A 20967-nucleotide genomic window follows, 5' to 3' on the forward strand; every position below is an offset into this window, starting at 1 on the left:
CTTTGTTGAGGTTCTGTATTAACTCATTAACCCTCACCGTTCCTACACGATGAGCAGAGACATTCAAGACGGGTGAGTGGTGGGCGCGCAGGGCCAGTGTTTGGCCTGTCTGGTCCCAAGGCCAGGTCTTGGAGACCCTGAGAGTGCTGCCTCCAAAGAATTGTGAACTTCTGCCGTCTCCACTCCTGGGTAAATCTGTGTACTCTGTGTGTGTCTGCTGTCAGTCATGCAGATGCCCAAAGCAGAGGGCAAAACTCAAGGCAAGGGCTTATTGATCATAATAAATGCATTAACATGCAGCAGAGCTGCAGTCTGCCCACCCCCTGGCCTCTTTATTGTGCTCATGAAAGACGGAGCTTTTAATTATACAGTCACTGAAGGCTGCGCCTGCCTCCGGGTGGGGGAGGGGTACCTTGAGCCTCTGATCACCTCCATTCTTCTGATAGCCAGAGTGCCAATTATTTTAATGGTAATTAAAATAATGACCTTAGAAAGCCTACATCTTAACTTGCATCACTGGGCTCACTGCAGTTTTTTCTTTTTCATTTAAATACCTGCTGCTGGAAGGGCTGGCCAGGCGCAGCAGGGAGAAGGGAGATCCTGACTTAAGGGGGCTCACATGGACTCTGGGATCAGCCCAGTGGGTCTGGTGGTGCGCACTTCCTGCTTCACTCCTGAGCTGTTCCAGGCTGAGGGATCTGGGGTTCCTCCTCCTGGGAGAGGTTTCAGCCTATGTGCCTTACTGGAGATTTCACTGCTTTATAAACACTGGGAAGCTCCTGGCCAGATGCAGCCGAGCTTGCAAGACCAAACTCCAGAACCGTAGTGTTTGGGGGCAGTGGCTGTGAAAGTGCCCAAGAAAACCACATTAAGGTAGTCTGTGAGTAGACCACACAGTTGGCAACAAGTGTGTGCCTGAAAATTTTCAAAAGAGAAATAGTGTCTTATTCCTAAAAGGAGATAAAACTTCAAAAGTGAGGTGTGCAGAAGGGCTCCAGTGCTAAGAATTAACACCTCCAGGAGCTGCACACAGCTGGTGAAAGCCAGGTGCTCTGGGGTGGAGGCACTCTGGATGGTGGAAGGACTGACTTGGGAGGGAAGAGGGCCAAAGGCTTTATGAGAATTCCTTCATTCTAGCTTTATAACCATGAGACAGAGCTGACAGTTCCCACTGACAAACTGGCAAATTGAGGCCCAGAGAAGTCATTTGTTCCAGGTGGTATGACTCCAACCTTCTTAACAATTTCCAACAAAACTCCTAATTCAAGGCGTCCCTGGTGGCTCAGGGGAAAAGAATCCACCTGACAACACAGAAGACACGGGTTCGATCCCTGATCTAGGAAGATTCCACATGCTGTAGAACAATTAAGCCCCTGCACCTCAAGTACTGAGCCGCAACTACTGAGTGTCCATGTCCTGTGTGCCCTAGAGCCTGTGCTTGGCAACGAGAGAAGCCACTGCAGTGAAAGCCCGTGGACCACGGCTAGAGAGCCGCTCCCACTCAGCACAACAGAGAAAAGCCCTCAGGAACAAAGACCCGGCACAACCAAGAATACCTACAGATTAAAAAAACCCAAAACAAGGGGGAGAAAAACCAATGCAACTGTTACGCTGGTGAACAACTCAACTAGTTTCTCCTTTCCTACCAGCTTCCACCCCAGAGCATAAGTACTTCCTCCAAAGGTCACAGGAGAACTCTGCAAGCCACGAAGCAACAGCCACAAGAGAGTGCAGTGAGCAACTCTAGGGACATGCACTCCTGCCCGCCCTCTGGCTGCCGCCGGGAGTCTGCAGAGCCAGCAGGCATGGGAACAGAGGCTGCCAGGAGAAGGGTGGCCGAGGCCGCTTCTAGTCAGCTTGCTTGGATGCAGGGTTAGCACACACTGGGACACCTGGTCGCTATAGCCTGGTGGGCAAGGACTGCTCCTTCCAGAACCTTGACAATGGTGAAGTGAGCAGTCTGGACGCTGCCTTGCTTTGGCTGGACGACTGGCTATGGAAGAGGGCTACACCCTCAGGAAACAGGATGGCATGACAGCTAGGTGCAGGGTCATCTGGGTCAAACACTGCTTTCATCACAAGCAAGTTACTTAACCCCTCTGAGTCATTGAACCTTCCTGGTAAAATGGCATTAGGGGCAGGGGGACTCATCAGTCCTTAATGTGAGCTGTTGTTATTGTGAGGCGATGGCCTGTGGTCCTGCAGGGTGGGCCCAGGGAGACTCAGACTCCCTGTCACACCCCCTAGTCCTGACCCTGAACACAACCCATGGAGCGTTTCCTTTGACCCAGGCTCTGCTACAGCAATGGCTACTCTGGCTGATGATGGTGGTAAATGTTAGCCTGGTGCTGGACTGAGCACATCCCCCCTGCCTTACCTTAATCCTCTGTGGGAGATTCCAAGATTACCGCTATTTTACAGATGAGGAAACAGACTCAGTTCAGAGATTCGCCCAAGAAGAGTGAGGGTGAGTATGTTACACTCTTAACCACTCTGGGCTGTAAACCTGTCCTCTCCTCCTCACCTTTTATCCATGAAGGCAAAACATCAGCCCTGCTTTTAAGAAGAGGGACCTGAGGCAGAAGACACTCTCCCACAGCCTTATCCATCACAGCCTGACTGCCAGACTTGTCAAGAGTCTGTATTCAGAGCCCCTACCCTCAGTGTAGAATGTTGAAAATAAGACCACCAAAGGGTCTGACGCAGGTCTGTGACAGCAAGGAGACTGGTCTGCCTGCTGTGGTTTCCTCTCTTGGAAGCAAAGTGGCTGCCAATGGTAGCGTGGGGCCAGCGAGGCCCTGCCACCCCTTGTGTGCCTCCTGTTGTCCCCAACCCTGAGTCCCTCACAGCAGGAAGTGGAGAAGTCACTTCCTTCTGCACCCTGTTAAGTGAACCCAGGCTCAGCCCCTCCTGGAGCCTCGCTGGTCGTCGGAGCTCACCAGGCCCAGCCCTGGCGGCAGCAGACCCACCTTCTCAGAGTAATGTTCCCCGGGGAGAGGTGGGTAGTCACACTGCTCGATCTTCTGGCAGAGAGAGAAGAGATTCATTTTGTCTCCATAGAAGGGGCTCTGAAGAGCTGCCATCTGCAAGGAGAGGGATGAGAGAGGAGTTTTTGGCCCTGAGGTCCAGGGGAGAAGGGGCTGCTCCTGCCGGTGCGGGGAGGGGGGGCGGGCGGGAGTGTGTGCTTCCACGTCCTCACTGCAGCAGCTGTCCCGCGAGGCTCCCCACCCCCCATCCTGAGGAAGCTGGGGTGCAAGAGCAAGAGGCAGTTTTAACACGATCCTTGCAACATAAGCACATCGAATGGGACAAAGGTTTCAGGGACAAAACGAAGGGCAACGAAGAAGGCGCATCTGTGTCCTGAGGACCAGCTGTGTGCAGGCGCCTGCCTGCCCACAGCTCAGCTCCCAGGTGCTGATTTTGGTCGTAAGTACACAGGGCATGGGGAGACAGGCCCTGCTCAGGAGGAGCTGTGCTTGGGATTAGTGGGTTCCTCTTGTCACATGGTCTTATATTTCTAAAGAGCAATTCTGAAGACACTGGTGGGAGGATGTCTATTTGAGAAGTAAATTTAGGAAACTGCCTACCTAGATATGCAGATGACACCACCCTTATGTCAGAAAGTGAAGAACTAAAGACCCTTTTGATGAAAGTGAAAGAGAGTGGAAAAGTTGGCTTAAAGCTCAACATTCAGAAAACTAAGATCATGGCACCTGGTCCCATCACTTTATGGCAGATAGATGGGGAAACTATGGAAACAGTGGCTGACTTTATTTTGGGGGGCTCCCAAATCACTGCAGATGGTGACTGCAGCCATGAAATTAAAAGGCGCTTACTCCTTGGACCAACCTAGACAGCATATTAAAAAACAGAGACATTACTTTGCCAACAAAGGTCCGTCTAGTCAAGGCTATGGTTTTTCCAGCGGTCATGTATGGATGTGAGAGTTGGACTATAAAGAAAGCTGAGCACCTAAGAATTGATGCTTTTGAACTGTGGTGTTGGAGAAGACTCTTGAGAGTCCCTTGAACTGCAAGGAGATCCAACCAGTCCGTCCTAAAGGAGATGAGTCCTAGGTGTTCATTGGAAGGACTGATGTTGAAGCTGAAACTCCAATACTCTGGCCGCCTGATGCAAAGAGCTGACTCATTTGAAAAGACCCTGATGCTGGGAAAGATTGAGGGCAGGAGGAGAAGGGGATGACAGGATGAGATGGTTGGATGGCATCACCGACTCAATGCACGAGTTTGGGTAAACTGTGGGAGTTGGTGATGGACAGGGAGGCCTGGCGTGTGGCGGTTCATGGGGTCGCAGAGTCAGACACAAATGAGCGACTGAACTGAACCTATCTAAGGACTAACATTTGATGTGTGGGGTGGAGGGGGTGGGGAGGCATTTTTGGCTTTCATTCTGGCTGTGCCCCAGCCTGTCACAGAGCTGCTGTGGAAGCCCAGGGTTCAGGGCAGTGGCTGCTGCTGACTGAAAGCTGCATGTCCAGACATTAGCAGGGGGCGCAGGGCTGTTTGGCTGCCCATGAAGGCAGGGCCGGGGACCCTGGGCTTCACAGACACTCCAGACAGAAGCTTCCTGAGTCCCACCCATCTCCACACTCACTCACTGCGGGCCCGGCCCCCCATTTCCTCATCTGAGATGGACACGGCTCCCCCTGCAGGGTGGCAGTGAGCCTTGGCCAGCACGGAGGAGGGTCCCAACCTGAGCTGTCATCCTCCGGCTCCACTCTGGAAGCAAGCCCTCTCCTGGGGGCTGTGGAGGCCCTGGTGGGTTCTTGGCCCATCAGGGAACTAGCTGAGTTTCCTACCCCACCACTCAGCACCCTTGGGGGTGTCTTCAAAGGGGACACAGGAACTGAGGGGTGGCCGTGTTAGGCGGCCCAGTGAGGTGCCCACTGGCCCCATCTGCTGATGAAGCCGTAATGAGGTTAAAGTGCCTCCTGTCACTCCTACTTCCAGATGACGGCCCAACTCCTCCTGCTACTCAAGCACCGTCAGGTACCTGTGCCCGCCTGGACATTCGGCCCTGGTTCCCCTCGAGGAGCCGGTGCCAGGGCCGCTCTGTACGTGGGCTGCAGCCAGGGTCTCTGCGACACCTGAGGAATCCTTGCTCCCCGTCAGGCCCCAGAGGGCGGGCCAGTGAACCCGGTCTCAGGGCAGAACGTGGTAGGTAGCCTGGCAGCTTTAGTTTCCTGGCCTGCCCCCGTGTTCTGTTCAGCCTGTGAATAGGTCAGCTGACCCTGAGAGTATAGCCTGCCTCCTTCAGGAGGCACAGGGGGCTTCAGACCCCACAGTGTCCTTGGGCTTCCAAATGGCCTTTGAAGAGGCGGTGTGGCCTGGAGACCTGGGGTTTCCTCTGGCCCAGGTCAGGAGTCTCCCCAGAGCAGCACCTGTGGGCCCAGGGCCCTGGCTGAGTGATTTCAGAGGGGTGCTGAGCCTTACCGCTCTCTTCCGCCTGACCAGGGGCTTGGGCCCCTCTGAGGAGGGCTGCAGACCACCTGGACTGTGAAATCTCCCATGGGAAGGCTGCAGGGAGTGGCCGTGGCACTTGGCAAACCAGGAGGGGTGTGCAGAAACGGGGAACTGTCTTTACCAACTAGCGTGCAAAATGGCATCGCTTGGGTGATGTATTTCCAATAATTAAAACGAGAACCTCAGGTGCAAAGGGTTAATTGGGCAGTTTCAAAGGGACATCTGTTGCCCCGGCAGAGAGCATCTGAGGCTCCAGGGCGGTCGCTCAGGGTGATCTGGTGCCCTTCAAGTCAAGGCAGGTGGATTAAGGCGGATTTTCCTGGAAAGTGTTTCTGTCCACAGTAGAAAGGATGTTTAAATGCTGGCCCCACTAACATGTGCTCTGGTTTCCCATGTGCCTGACCTGGGAGAGGGACTGGGTGACCCTTTCAACCAGCCAGCCTGATCTGATTTGCACAAAAGGGCCCTTGAATGGCGAGGCCTGAGCCCTGTACATGCCGTTCCCTGCAGATAACCTCTCCATTCCCTCCAGCGCCTTCCCCAGTTTCAGAAACGCTTTCTGAACAGGGCCAGCAGTGAGCTCTGCCAGAGGAGCGCCCTCAGCCTCCCTGGCTCACAGCGGCTTCTACATCCGTACATGCAGATTCTAGTGGAAGCGGCATCCCCCTGCCCCCCTCCCCAGGCCGCTCCCCCTCCAGCTGCTGGCCACAGGCCTTCCACCCGGATCAGAGCGTCACGCTGTGAAGGAACCTCTGGGGTTGCTGGAGACACTGGGATTAGAACGATTAGCCCGGATGTCGAGATCTCCTTGTACCAGCAACCACCCACCTCTGGTCGAAGCAGAGGAGGAATGGCTGTTTGGGGCTGACACTGGTTGCCTCGTTAGGACTGCCAATGCTACGGCTCTCAGCGCTGCTCCTCAGATGCAGAACTTTTCCTCCCTGGCGTCATTGGGATGACACATGGCCAGAGAGATGGGCGAGTGTGGGCACTTGCCCCCGCCGGGAGGGCTCAGGGAAACTGGTGTGTGATTTGAGATGTCAGAAGGAGAAGCGGTCTCTGACTCGGAGGGGACAGCAACTGCCTTTGACTCTGGCCCTGTCAAGGCCTCAGACATCCGTCTCATCACCAGTTTCTCCCAATCTTGTCCAGGAGTGAAGGCTGACCCCAGGGGCTAGCTGCCAAGCAGTCAGCCGCCCTGCTTCCCGAGACCCTTCTCTGGCTCAAGCCAGAATAAAGCAGGATTCCACACAAGGCACAGCTCCACCCTGGTCTTCCCTCGCTCCCCCTCCGGCCCACTTTTCTGCTGTTCTCAGCCTCGAGGCTGCTGTGAGAAGGCCCCCTACTGAGGACCCTGATTCCTTCAGCTCCACGCTCAGAGCTGAGCTCCCATGTAAATAAGTAAATTCTGCAGAGCCCAGGCGGCCTGCTGAGCGCCTCCACGGGTGTGCCAGGTAATGAAAACAAAGCACCAGGCCTTCCAACAGGCCAAACTCAGGCATCCCTGCTGGGAGCTCCTGGAGGGGCCACTGCAGTTGCTGGGGGCTCCTCACAACCAGTCCTTCCCCCCAAAAGGGGCTCTGAGCCGAGGCACCGCATCTCTTTCTCCACTGTCACACCTCCCCTGCTGGCTGGGGAGAAGGGATGAGGCCCTGGCTCCACAAGGACCACCTCCCCGGCTCCTGTTCACAGAAGGGTGGGTATCTATGCCCGGGTACCACTGCCCATGTAGGCCACTTCTTGCTGTGTGACCCTGGAAGGTCTCTCCACCCCTCTCAGCCAGCTTCCTCCCTTACAGCAAAGCTGGGACTGGCCTGGTGTCATTCTTGGGATCCACTCCAATGTCCAGGGCAGTGCGGTTCCCCGCTGCTGAGATGTTAGGCCTGTTTGTCCCATGCTGACCTCTTCAGGACAGATCCCACTCGGCACCCACCAGAGGGGTGCAGGCCAGGTGTACTGCTTTGTGGCAGCTCCTCACTAGCCATGGGGCGACAGCAGCATCTTAAGGTGACCTCAGGAGATTTTCAGTGGACATCTGGATGCCCAGGTGGAAGGTGATGTGGTGGGCTGAATAAAGGTCCCCAAAGATATTCACATCCTAATCCTGGGAGTCAGCAAATGTGTTGCCTATATAGCAAAATAAATTTGGCAGATGTTATGAAATTAAGGATCCTAGATAGGGGGAGAGTCCTGCGTGATCCAGGTGGGCCCTACTACATATAAACACAGTATTTTTGTGAGAAGGAGCAGAGAGACTGGAGTACAGAAGAGGTCCGTTGACTTAAGTGATATGATGAAGAGATCACAAGCCAAGGAATGTAGGTGGCCTTTTCCTTTTCTTGCCTTGAGTCCAGGGACACTGATTGTGGACTTCTGGCTTCCAAGGGGGAAGATTATAATTTTATGTTGTATCAGGCCAACTGGTAATCTGTCACGGGGACTCCTGATACTCCCAGTCCACACTGGGGCTCGGAGGGAAGGGTGAGCCTGTCTCTGTTGTGCGCAGGTTTCCTCTGGCTCCGTGCTGCCGCCCGCCGCCCTGGCCCAGGGGTGCTCCACTGGGTCCGCTCAGAAGCCTTGGAAGTGATCTGTGGGTGGTGGGGGGATGGGGGTGGGAGAGCCTGTCACAGCTCTACAGGCTGGCGCCCTCAGGGCACCCCCCAGGCTGTGCAGTGGGGGCTCCAGCCGTGTCTGGGGGGTGCTTCCTTCCAATTACCACGGCCCTGGGCTCAGGTGCATCTCCCTCCCCGTCTGCTGGGAAAATATCCAGTTCTGTTTTCCCACAGGGCTTGGGGGTGGTAGCCTGGGGAAGAGCCCCAAGCTGCCTTCTGCCCTCAGAGGGGCCAGCACGTCAACCACACCAGTCCTCTTCTGTCGGAGACCCGGAGCCACTGGGTTTAGGTCAGCTGTCCCCTCACATGCAGGACTCGTCTGATTTCATTGACTTCCCATACCTGGCTGCGAGTCACATAGCTCCACACAGTGCCAGCAAATCAATACTGAGATAAACCCGCCCCTCCAGGCTGGGGAGCCCCTATGGATGCTCCCTCTTTATACGTGTGTTCAGGCGCCCATGGCAGGGACTCGAGGACAGCGTCTGCCTCTAGGGAGAGGGCACCGGTGCGGACGGCTTGGCACCAGCTCTGGAGCCCTGAGGACAGCAGCAGGGCCGTTATATCCCAGCCACCTGCGCGCCTGTTTGTTTCCATCTGGAGACTCACGTGGTTCAGAGGCAGGAAGTGACTTACAGAAATCCCGAACACAGCACAGAGAAGTAGAGAGCCACCTGGACTAGGTGAGTGTCCATGTCTCTGTGGGGACGGGTGACAGTTGGACTTTGGCTCCCCGCTGGCCAAAGCGAGAAGGGAAATGTGGCCAGCTGCTCACGTGCCCTGGCTCAGGGGCTCAGAGGCACAAGGGGGGCAGGAAGAGCGATGCCCTGACCTGCCCCCGGACCGCCCAGGGCCTTCTGAGCCGGGTGCTGTCCACACCTCATGAGCCAGGTGTGAGCCCGTTATACCTGCACCTGCAGCTCCTGGGCCCTCACGGGCAAAGACTGAGGTCGGGGCCCACACCAGGCCCCGCATCTCTCTCACCCAGTCACCACCACAGCTCCCCACGTGGGAAGTAGTCCAGCTCAGCCCGCTTCATCCCTGCGGCGGGGGAAGCCCCTGTGCCCTGATGCACCGCAGCTCCCAGGGGGCACCACCTCCATGGGCTACTCCTGTTTGGTGCTTATAAAAAATTCCACCTACAACAGACGCCCCTGTGAGGCCCAGGAAACAGTCTGCTCCCCACCTCTGATTACCAGGGCCTGGTGCACCGAGAGACCGTCAGGAGGGTTCAGTGGGACACCCACACAGCACACCTCCAGGAGAAGGGGACTCAGGCACAAACGCCACCAGGGCCACATTTCCACGTGGCCTCATCTTCAACCACAAGACCACTCTTTAAAATGAAATGTCTGCTACTAACAGCAGGCCACTGGCTTAAAAAGAAAGACGCTGTGAAGTTTAAACCTTGTAAACGGATCAGCATTTGGATCTCATAGCCTTAATCTGTAATGCAGTGAGCAGGTATCTCAGCGCCAAGAGACTCTGACGGCATAGCCACCCCAGTCCTGGCACTTCAGCAGCGGGCAGCTGACTCCTGAAGTCTATACCCACGGGCCACGAGGTCAATTCCCAGGGCCAGAACTCCCAAGGAAACAAAGAAGTCTCTGCAACTCCAAAACACTCCTGGTGGCCCCTTGACGCTACCCCAACATGTTGCTGCCCTGGGAGATTCTTCAGCTTATTGGTTCTAAGCCAGATTTCAGGGATGCTCAAATCCACCCCAGGAAAGCAGAAAAATAATCAAGATTCCAATTCTAAACCCAAAGCATGTTTGGTGTCTCTCAGCCCTGGAGGGTCTTCAAAGCCCTTCAAAGCCTGAAATAAAATGAAATGTTATTTCATTTACCTGGCCTGTGACAACGCAGGATGCTACTACTGCCATTTTACAGACAGGAGACCTGCCCAGCAGGGGGTGGGCCATGGCAGCAGGAGGGTGTGGCTGCCAACTTGGAGATACTAAAGTACTCCGCCTCCCCAGCAGCAGCAAAAGTTCATGTTGTCTCATGTCTAAGCCTAACAAGACTCAGAAACATTCCTGTCCCTTTATCCAGGCTGGCCACCAGATCTGGAAATGGCCATCTGGTAGCTCCATCTCACAGCTCAGGAAGAGAGGCTGGTGGTCTCTAGGGTGACCCATGGTCTGAACCTAGAAGCTCGTGGCCCCCTCTTGGTGGGGAGCATTTCAGAGGCATGGGCCTGAGCTGACAGGGGCCCTGCGTGGGGTCTGGCCCATGGGTAAAGGACAGACACTGAACAGAATCACCCTGGTTACCAGGGAAACCGGGGCAACCAGATCCCCCTGCCTGTGCTCCTTCCATCAACAAGCAGACACTGGACACTCTGTCTGGTTCCAGTCTGTCTCCCTTCCCAGATCTGAGCAGCCCAGGGGCGAGATGGCACCCAGCCTCCCACTGGCCATCCCTCTAACCCCTTCCTGCCTGGCAGTGCTAATCAGGCTGACGTTGGGCAGAGTGGACTGGTGAAGGACCAGACCCAGATGGTACCAATGCCACAGGCAGACGTGCATCCCGGATTTCCACCGAGCTGGTGAGGTGAGCCCTGCCCCAGCTGGGTGCCCATCACGCTCACCCCTCTAAATGCCGCTGGGCCATGGGCCATACACTCACCTCATACAGCAAACAGCCCAGAGACCAGATGTCAGACTTGAAGTTATAGCCGTTCTCATGGATCCTCTCTGGTGACATGTAGTACGGCGTCCCCACTGAAACATAGCAAAGGGATAGGCAGGCGCTCATGCTCTGGGCAGTGGGGTTGGGGCGGGGGTGGGGTGGGGAGGGGAGGGGCCTGACCTCAGCCTCACTGGGATCCTGGGCAGCCCCCTTGCCCTCTCTTCCTGCCCCCTCCTCTGACAAGTGAGAGGGCTGGGTCCCTGGAAACAGGGACTCACCCAGACCTGAGAATCCATCTTGGGGTTCGGTGGCGGATGACTGGCGTTCTTTCTAATTGCCCAGGGTAGGGGGACACAGAGGCCAGGCTCTGGGAAGCATCTGACCAAGTGTCATCTAAAAGTGACTGCTTAAATCCCAGAAGAGTTCAGATAAGGTTCTCAGCAGTGAAAACCACCACGGTGACTGCTGACCAACCATGGCATGTGAGCCCATTTAACAGACAGAGAAACCGAGGCTCAGAAAAATGACAGGACTGAGGTTCAAACCCAGATCCTCAGGCTCTAGAAACTGAACTCTTAGCCACCACCCTTGGCTACTAGCACCAATCAACATGTCCTGCCTGAGATTTCTTAACCAGGACAGAAAAGATACTAACTATAAAAGAAAAGACTGATTAACTGGGCTTCATTAAAATTAGGAACTTCAGTTCATGAAAGACCACTGAGAGTTAAAAGGCAAGCCATAGACAGAAAGAAAATTGTCCCAACAGTGATCTCATAGACAGAATGTATTTTTAAACTTCTATAAATCAACATATAAAAGACAAACACCCACCCTCTCTCAAATTAGCAAAATATTTGAAGGGTCATTTCAAGAGGAGACTATCCAAGTCACCAATAAACATGTGAAATGAAGCTATATTTCTCATTACTGATTAGGGCAATGCAAATTAAAAGTACAATGAGGTACCACCTACCACCTGAATGGTTTAAGCTAAAAGATTTAGATAACTAAGGTGGCGGTGTGCAGAGCAACTGGAACCCTTATGCATTGCTCACGGGGCCATAAAACAACACCATCACCCTGGGAAACCATTTGGCAGTATCTACTGTACTACAGTTGCACACTGCCAACATTAAAATCCAGCAATTCTTCTCCTAGGTATATGCCCAAGAGAAGAGTACTCTGTTCATCAAGAGACGTGATCAAGAATTTGCAGAATGTCTTTATTTGTAATAGCCCCAAACTGGAAACAAGTGGTAATCCACAGCAGAAAGGATAGATTGATAATGTGGTCTTTTCACATAAGTGAACACTGAACAGCAACAAACAAGAGCAAATCTCAGGTACGTACCACAAAAGGGACCGTTTTCACAGACTCAATGTTGAGGGAAAGAATCCAGGAACAAAAGAATACCACTGTTTGATTTCATTTTTATCCAAAACAGGAAAAATTACTTTATGATCAGGAAAGGGCTTGAGAGAGCTTTGCTGTGTGCATATCATGTCTCAGTTAAAAAGCAGAGGCAGCACACTTAAAGACTGGAGCTGGGCAAGCATGGAAGGATTTCCTGGTGGGTAGTGAGCTCCCCATCACCAGAGGCATGCAAGTTGCAGCAGAGCGGCTGATTTGGCAGGGCTGAGCAAGGGGGCATAGGAACCTGGATTTGCAACCACAGATTTATAATCTGAAATTCTTATATCAGTCCATCTGAAGGACAGCTGTTCAGGAGGCCAGGTTTTAAAGACTGTTACATGGAGGACATTTATACTGGCCATATGAATGTGACGGTGGCTGGGGCTGTTCTGCTCAGGGACTATGAAGGCAGCCACAGTCCAGTGTGGCAGAGGCTGAGACTGAGATGTGGACTGATGACCCTAGGAAGGAGGGATGTGGGAACACAGGGGACCCTGGGGGAAAAGAGGCCTGTTGATGAGCTGGACTGGGAAAGTGACGGCTGCCTCAAGGCAGGGGCCTAGACTTCCGGCTGTCATGGGCCAAAGGCGTTTCAAGGCAACTTATTTTTGCCAAGTAAAGGTGTTCAAACACAAAATCCCAACTACCACTTCATGTCCCTACTTCTCAGTTTAACACTAAAACAAGAAGAAAACTCAAGCTCAAGGACAGTGTCTTACATTGAGAAAGTTTAGCTGTTTGAAACTGATCTTCTTGCTTTTCTCCTCTCTTTGGAGATGGGTGAGAAATTCTGTTGTGCCCATCTTGTAGGGGCCATGAACAGTTTTGGAAACTCCTGCTCCTGGCCTGAGCACCCCGGGAGCAGGATCTTGTTACCAAAGTGTCCCAGTGCCCTCCCCAGGACCAGGGCACAGCAGGTGCCCTCTAAGCATCTAGTCACCAAGTCAATGAACCCATCTGCATGGTATCAGATAGTATGTATCAGGATAAACACTTTTAAATGCAGCCTAACACACTATTTACTTATGTCTGTCCTAGGGACTAGCTGATTATTGCTTTCCTGGGTTACCAAGCATTGTTTGATGGCAATAATCTTTAAACCAGGACAGCAGCCATCACTTAAATAGTTTTAAGAACTGTGTCATCCTACATGCATACTTTATGGCTGAAATCAGGGGGCTAATTGCTACTTAGCAGAAAGAGCTGTCAGTTAGCAAATGAACCCATGTGGGATTCTATAAGCAAACTGTACTTCTAGTAGCAACCCCTTGTATATTTCGGTCACAAGGGAGCAAAATGAAAATGAATGGGCAAGTGTGAAATGGATGACTTGTCATATCCAAACCACAGGATGAAATCCAAACAGTTCTCACCTAACAGTGGGAACCTCAGACCAAATGGCAAGCGATCCAGCACTTGGGGTGCTGTGGGTGGACATGGTTACCAGGTGAGGACCGTCTCCCACACAGAACCACCACACGGGGCTGATGGGGTGCACACAGAGATGGCGCAGGTCACAGGCCCTGTCCTCAGTGAGGGGCAGCAGGTCCACTGTCTGGCTGCGCTGCACCAAGACCCCTGGCCAACCACCCCCAACGCCACCCCCTAGCCAGAAGTGTCGGCTGGCCCTGACACCTCTTCCCACCCTGTCTCACCCTTCGCTTATTCTAGATCCTCCTGGGCCCCACAGGAGGGACTTGGGGGAGAGAAGACCTGCTGAGTGGTCAGGCTTTGGCCTGGGTGGGGCTGCCTTGCCAGGCCCATCTGAAAGTGAAGACTGAGTAGCTGGTCCCCCTGCTTGAGTTCCCCTGCTGGCCACCCCGGCCTGCCCTCCAGTTCAGTCTGTGCCTCTGCTTCCTGGTGAGCTTCTCAAGGTCAGTTAAAGCGCCCCCTCCCCTGGCAGGGAGGGCCAGCTGCTCAGTGGAGTCGGGGCCTTTCCTTTTTCTCCCTGTCCCTCTGCTGAGGTTTCAGATGCCTGCCTCGGCCCTGCTTGGGGTGAAAGCCTGGAGGCACTGGAGAGAGAAAGCTGGGGGCATCACCTTCTGCTCTCCTCTCAACCTTCTACTTTTTTATTGCTCCTTCAGCTTTTACTCGTTTCCACCGGATATGAGGTGGAAAAGGCAAATATATCCTAATAAGATTTGTACTTTCTTCTAAAATGCCAGGGCTACATACTCCATCCATTCATCCGTCTTTCCAGTCATGCATCATCCCTCTGTCTGTCCGTCCACCCATCCATCAGCATCCCAATGTTAACTGATCCCTGACACTCTGCCGGATCCTCCAAGGTGTGGATCTATCAGGAGGTAGTGAGTTGCCTGTCCCAGCAAGTGTCCAGGAGGAGGCAGCTGAACAAGGGAAGAGTCAACTGACCAATGGCTGTAACGAGATCACCTGAAAGAGGCTGTTAAAAATCTGGACGCCTGGCCCCACTCCAGGCCTGTGGGACCAGAAGCTCCAGGGCTGGAACTTGGGCCCCTGCATCTCCCACAACCTCCTGGAGCATATCATACAACTGAGAGGAACTCTGCAGCCTCCCACACAGGCCCTCCTTTCAGCTGCTCAGGAATGTGGAGCCATGAATCCACCAAGTGCTAACAGAGGGAAGTGTGGCCTGTTCCCTGATTCAGGGGTGGGGCCTCTGCATCTTAAAGTTGGGGTGCTCTGTCTCACTGGAGGGCTCTTCAAACTACAAAGCTGCAGGGGGTGAACAGCACCTCTTCCCGTTTTGCCAGCTTTTCCAGGGAATGAAGTCTATAAAACTCTACTTTTATGCCCACAGTAAATGCCCAGACATTATGAAAGATAATGCACAACTTGCATGAGTTTTAGTAAAGATAAAATGAGAGACTTCAAAGAAGTTCCAAGCTTGCAGCAGGCCCTGGAGAAGTGACCCCGACCCCCAGGGGTTCTAGGGGAGAGAGGGAGAAGCTGGCAGGGGGAGGAGCCTCTGCAGACAGTGGCCCTAAACGCCAGGCCAGGCGGGGACCTCCGTGGGCACTTCCAGCGGCAGAGCAGCGACACAGCCTTCGCAGAGATGCTCAGATGCAGGAAGTGCACAGCCAGGGTGTCAAATCCCCTGCCAACAATCTCCCCATCAGCCTCTCAGCCCCCAGCCCTGCCCCAACCCTCCCCTCCAGGGACAGAGCTCTGCATATGAAAGAGGAGCCCAACAAACCCTGACCTTCCCGGCGTCTTCACCTAGAACTCCCAGATTTCAAACCCGGCAGATATCAGAGGAGAACTCGGAACCTCAAAGCGGAGGCTGATTAAAGGGCCCCGCTTCCCGAGATGCGCCACTCCTGTCAAAACAAACTTTGCCGTGTTTTGAAATGCTCACGGTGTTTGAAACATGTTCATTAGATATGAAAAAGGCAAAGATTTCACATGAAGGGGAGGCTGGCATCTGTGGGCTGCACTTTTTCCCCGGATGGTGGTTTTGAAAACAGCTGGGAAAGGGGGTGGGGCGCTGACACACATCTCAAGCGGCACCCCAGCCAGGCCTGGACCCGTTGCAGCCGCTGGCGAGCAGAGAGCCGGACCCTCTCTCTCTGCCTCCAGTGGAACACGGGGTGAACTCAATGGTCCGTGGGGTCCTCGCCGCCACATTCTGGAGCCCTGGTATCTGTCTCAGAAAAATGGGGATAGTTTGAACTCCTGGCACACGGACAGGAGGAAGCAACAGCTCTAGGAAGGCTCTGCTCCCCACAGACCCCAAGGGCTGGGCAATGGAGCGGGGTGGTCCGAGGAAAGGAGGGCTCGGGGTGCCCAGGAGGGCAGGGGAGCCGGTGAGGACCAGACTCCTCTGTGCTGCATGAGGCCCTGACCCATGAAACTCCCTTCCTGGCCCCCCAACACCAGGCCTTACTTGCTGAGGGGGGCCCCCTCCTCCCTGGCCCCCAGGCCACTGTCCTAGCTGCTGCACCTCACCTGGACAAAGGTTTGGCTTAGCCCCCCTGCCCTGCCCATTCTCACTGCCCCCCGCCCCGCATCCTGCACCCCAAGGCAGGCGCCATGTCTCTGCCTCGGGCCGAGGGCTTCTCATCCCCCAAGAGAGAAAAGCCAGGTCCTCAGCTTCCGGGGCCTCTCCAGATTCTCCCGGCTCCACCCAACACTGGCACCGCAACATACGAACACCCTGTCCGTGTGCCACCGTTTGTCACTAAATCCTCCTAAGTCACCAGCCGACCCGAGGTCAGGCCACACTCAGCCCTCCCAAGAAGCAGCCATGTTCATGAAACACTGTACTTCTACCAGCATCGACTTGATTCCATATTGTCTACATCCCTAAATATCTGCCTACTGGTAGTTCCCCCATGGAGGATCGCTAACAGATTTAAGAGTGAGGGAGCCCGACGCTGCCCAGTTACGCCGCACCCCACATTCCCAGGTATCAGGGGCTCATCCCAACATGGCGCAGGAAGCCTTGGGTGGAAACGCTCGCGTGGCCGCGCCTCAGCCGCCACGTGGCACCGCCCCGCCCACCACGTGGCCACGCCCTCACCTGCCACGTGGTTCTGGTTGAAGTGCCACCTGGCAACGCGAAGGTGCTCGCCTCACTGCGCCTGTGCTTCCTCCCCTATTAACGAGTTCTGAGGATTCCCACCTCCCTGGGCGGCTAGAGCACTAAGCAAGGTACCACCTGGGACAGGAAGATGCTGTGGCTGGTGGGGAAGATGCTAAACACACTTTCCAGCCCCGAAAGGCCTCCCCAGCCCCTGCCTGCCCGGGGACCACAGGGATATGGCAGCGCTGCTCTCTGCCCCCGTTTCCTCATCTGTCAAAAGATTTTAAGCCTCACTGGTCCACATTTTTAAGATGCAACATGTTTTTCAAGCATCCTTTAAAGCTTGTCTTCTTTGTTAAGACACCTCCTTGGTCAGTTTAGCGACTTCATAAAAAGGAAATAAAGCCCCTGGGAGGGGCCAAGGCAGCTCCAGGTCCCCAGTGGACCCTTGCTCCTCCGGCACAGCTGAATCAGACAGCCCAGCACTGTGCACACAGTGGGCCTGCCACGTACCATTCTGCTTGCCCCCCACACAGTGCCACCCTGGGTCTGTCCGGGAACCCCCTGAGAGCAGGAAAGGTGGTATCACCTCATGTTCCCATAACCTCACATCTCCCACCCAGCCCACGACCAGGGCACTTGGCCTGGGGAACGGAGAAGGAAGGATTTATGTATGCCCCACAGCCAGGCCAGGGGTCGGTGACATGGAAAACAGCCTGACTGTGGGTACCTGACAAGGGTCGCCCCCAACCAGACCTGTCTTCTCCAGCCCCCCTGAAAGGCAGGGTGGGGCACGGTACTGGCCTGGATGTGAGCCTGCCTCACCTCCCACCCGATCCCAGCCCGAGGCCGTCGGGTCTCGCGGCAGAGCGGGCAGGGCCTGCTCTCCCAGCCCTACAATTTGTCTTGCAGCTGCTGCCGTTGCTCGGAGCGAGACACTTGCTTGTAGCTTGTGAGCTGTGTGTAGGCAAATCTTTCATTTTTCTTTCATTATACCGGCGTGTACTGTCACTTAATTTTTATGTATGCAATCCTTCCTGACAAATATGATCTGCTGCCTGGTAATTCGTCTGACGCTCATTCTGTTCCGCGCTCTAATTACGGCTCCTATTCCTGACACTGAGGCAGCCGCTCTGCCACCGCTGGGTACCGCACCTGTCAGCCCAGCCATGGCATGACTAATGCCCTTTCATGCCAGCCTCGTGTTAGCAAATATGGAGGTGGGGAGGGGGCTGGGGGAGGAGGCAGCAGGAGGAGATGGGATTTGCATAAGCCCTACCCTGGGTCAGCAGCCTCTGGAGACAGGGTGGTTGCTGGGGCAACATGGCTGCCTTGGAACATTCCCCACATAGTAGGTGCACAGAGAGGCAACGGATGAATAATTCATACCCACGCACGAGGTATGAGGGAGGCTCTGCCCCCCAAGTCCTTCCTGAGTCACAAAGCACCTGCAATTAGTACAGCCTTCTGCCCCCACCGAATGTGTGTACGAGACAGCTGTTTGTGGAACCTCGCTATGGAAGGGGGTCTTTTCTCCTGGTTTCCGAGACTTCAGACCTGGGCTCTGGCTTGGCACTGTCACCTTCGTGGGGCCTGGCCCTTGGTTCTGGCCGCAGGGCCTTGCTGAGCCCGTGCGGGCCTCTCAACTCAATGGGCACATGGCCCCAGGAGGGCTCCTTCCACCTACCACGAGACCCGACAACCACTCAGAGGCTGTGGGAAGAGCCTGGCTTACCCGGGCAGCCTTTTCCCAAGTTCCAATTCCTTCTCATTAATATAATAAGTGCACCAGTCCAAGTTGATAAACTCACACTGTCGGACGAGCCCGCATTTCTGCCCGCTCCTAACGACGTGATCTTAACCAGCTCTGACTTGTGCCGCAGTTTTTCCCCGGCGGGACAGAGGAGGGTTGGGACCTGACTGACAGGGGACAGGAGGCAGTGGCTTTAACTCTGCTCTTTGACGGTTTCCCTTGAATTTCTGGCCTTTCTGAAGCCCTTGCACCAGAGAGGTAAACAGTCCCAAGCTGACAAGACACAATGATTTTCCCAAAGAGAAGGATATGGGGAAGTGAGAAAGAGACCGCTTCCTCCCAGGTACGGGGAGTCAGTGCCCGAGCTCCGGAGGCAGATCCTTCCAGGGCCCCCGACCCTGGGCTCCTGGAAGAACCCCGGGCGCTGCACCGGGAGGGCCGCATCAGGGCCCGGCTCTGCCATTACAGAACTCAGAAGAGTCCCTCAAGCTCCCTGGGTCTCAGATTCCTCATCAGCGCAGAGGAAGGAGCCTATGGACCCTGACATCTGCTTGAGGCATGACCGAAGCATCGCCAACTCAAGGGTTGGCGGGTCCTTAAACATCCTTTCGTTCTGACCTAACAGAAGAGCAACAGTGCACCAGCTGCTAAGGAGGCCGGGCCAGAGGTTCTCTGAGGTCAGATGAGGATGACGGTTTCAAAACAACCACATACACACACGCACTTACACAGTCACACACACTCACAGTCTCTCCAGTTCCCAGCTGGGAGCTGTTGATCTCTGAGTTAGCCTGTTTCTCCAGACTGTGTGCTATACCCTGAGAGCCTCGAGCCACAGGGACCTGTATGAATAGTGACAGTTTCCACCAGGAAAGCGTGTCTTCCAGAAGGCTGCTGTGTGTCTCTTGGCACGCCACAGGCTCTCAGGGGTGTAGCACACAGGAAGACCAGAGATGCACTGGCTGGGTCACGGAGTGTGGGGGACACGAGTAGACAACAGAGTGGTGTTCAAGGGGCTCGGCCTGTGCACAGAACCAGCTCCCTCCTGTGGATGCGGCACCAAATGGGGGAGGTGAGTCTCAGGCGCCGTCCCCTGCAGATGCCACGACAAAGAGCCAGGAACTGCTGGGGGTCGGGGAAATGCCCCTGCACCCTGCCCTGGCCTGAAATGTTCCCACGCAGCCCTGGTCACAGCACCCAAGGGACCCTACTTCTGTGTTCCACACACACTGGGGACTTCACTGGTTTCTAATCAAATGTAAAATTCTCCAGTGGTCCAAGTTTCACATTTGCTCACATATCTGGAGAAGGAAATGGCAACCCACTCCAGTACGCTTGCCTGGAAAATCCCATGGACAGAGGAGCCTGGTAGGCTATAGTCCATGGGGTCGCAAAGAGTCAGACACGACTGAGCGACTTCACTCACTCACTCATATCTGGATTCTGAAGCTGGACAGTGCTTAACATGACCCGAAACACACATGTGACCTCCAAGTCTCCTCCGGTGTCGGGCCCCCAGTGCACCCGCACTCCTGGGATGGTGTTCCCACTGAGCTCAGCCTTCGAGGCCCCACTTGCCTTCCTTGCCACCCAAGGGCCCTCGACCCTCCCCATGCCATCGTTTCCTCCATACCTCACCGGCTCCTAGTCACTCCCCACACTTCAGCTACAAAGTCACCTTCACCATGAAAGCACTGGGCTCCTGTAGCTTTGAAACGGCTGGGTTAAAAGCCAAAAGCTGTAAACAGCCCAAACATCCCCAGCAGGAGGAACGGGCTGAATGTACATGAATGAATGAAGTGTCACGATCTTACGTGTTGGCGGGTCCTTGAATATCCTTTTGTTCTGACCTAACAGAAGAGCCATGGTGCACCAGCTGCTAGGGAGACCGGGCCAGGGGTCCTCCAGGGTCAGATGGGGATGAGAGCTTCAAAACCACCACACCCACACACAATGGGACACCATGCAGGAATGAGAAAAACGACATGGTGGTCTCTGCGACCGTGGAGCCACACCTCCCTATCCCTAAAACATGAGCTTGTGAGGACACGGGTGGTCGCATCCTGGGCTCCTCCAGTCCTTGGGTTTACTCCCCTCTGGCCACCATTCTGAAGAAGAATGTCTGAGGTTCTAACCAAAGGCACCCCGGGGACAGGGTTCGCACCTCTCCACGTCATCCAGGACTTTGGGGGTTGCTGGGGTGTGAATGGCCTGTCCTTACCTAGGGAGTGGGCCGCGGTGGTCTCTGAGCTGAAGAAGCGGCCCAGGCCGAGGTCGCCCAGCTTCACGATGCCCGTGGCCGTGATGAACACGTTGGCAGGCTTGATGTCTGCAGGGGAAGGAGAGGGGGGTTGGTGTGGGGTCTGTGGTGAGGCTGCCTGGTGGTGAGGGGAAGAAGGGAGGAGGAGGCCTGGGGGTGGGCAGAGAGTGGGGCCCTTCAGGTGATGGGTTTAATCCCCAGTCCTGCTCTCTCAGGGCAAGGCCCTGGCCCTGTCTCTGCCCAGCTGCGGGACTTTGAGAAACGTAACCTCAGTTTCCTCATCTGTAAGATGGATCTAACTT

The 20967-nt window shown here is 54.8% G+C and overlaps 1 protein-coding gene across 2 annotated transcripts in view; it reads right to left on the reverse strand.

The window, feature by feature from the left end:
- NEK6 (NIMA related kinase 6) overlaps window positions 1–20967 on the reverse strand; it is a 52426-nt gene that overhangs the window by 1522 nt on the left and 29937 nt on the right. Inside the window, exons 7-9 of one of the 2 annotated variants that reach the window (XM_068991899.1) lie at window positions 20627–20734; window positions 10726–10820; window positions 2970–3083 (exon numbers count right to left, since the gene is read on the reverse strand). In XM_068991899.1, coding sequence (XP_068848000.1) covers window positions 2970–3083; window positions 10726–10820; window positions 20627–20734 — 317 coding nt within the window. The remainder of the gene's footprint in view (window positions 1–2969; window positions 3084–10725; window positions 10821–20626; window positions 20735–20967) is intronic. The other variant, XM_068991976.1, reaches the window with a different exon arrangement.

This window comes from Capricornis sumatraensis, chromosome 1 (assembly GCF_032405125.1).
Source record: "Capricornis sumatraensis isolate serow.1 chromosome 1, serow.2, whole genome shotgun sequence".
Taxonomy (NCBI): Eukaryota; Metazoa; Chordata; class Mammalia; order Artiodactyla; family Bovidae; genus Capricornis; species Capricornis sumatraensis.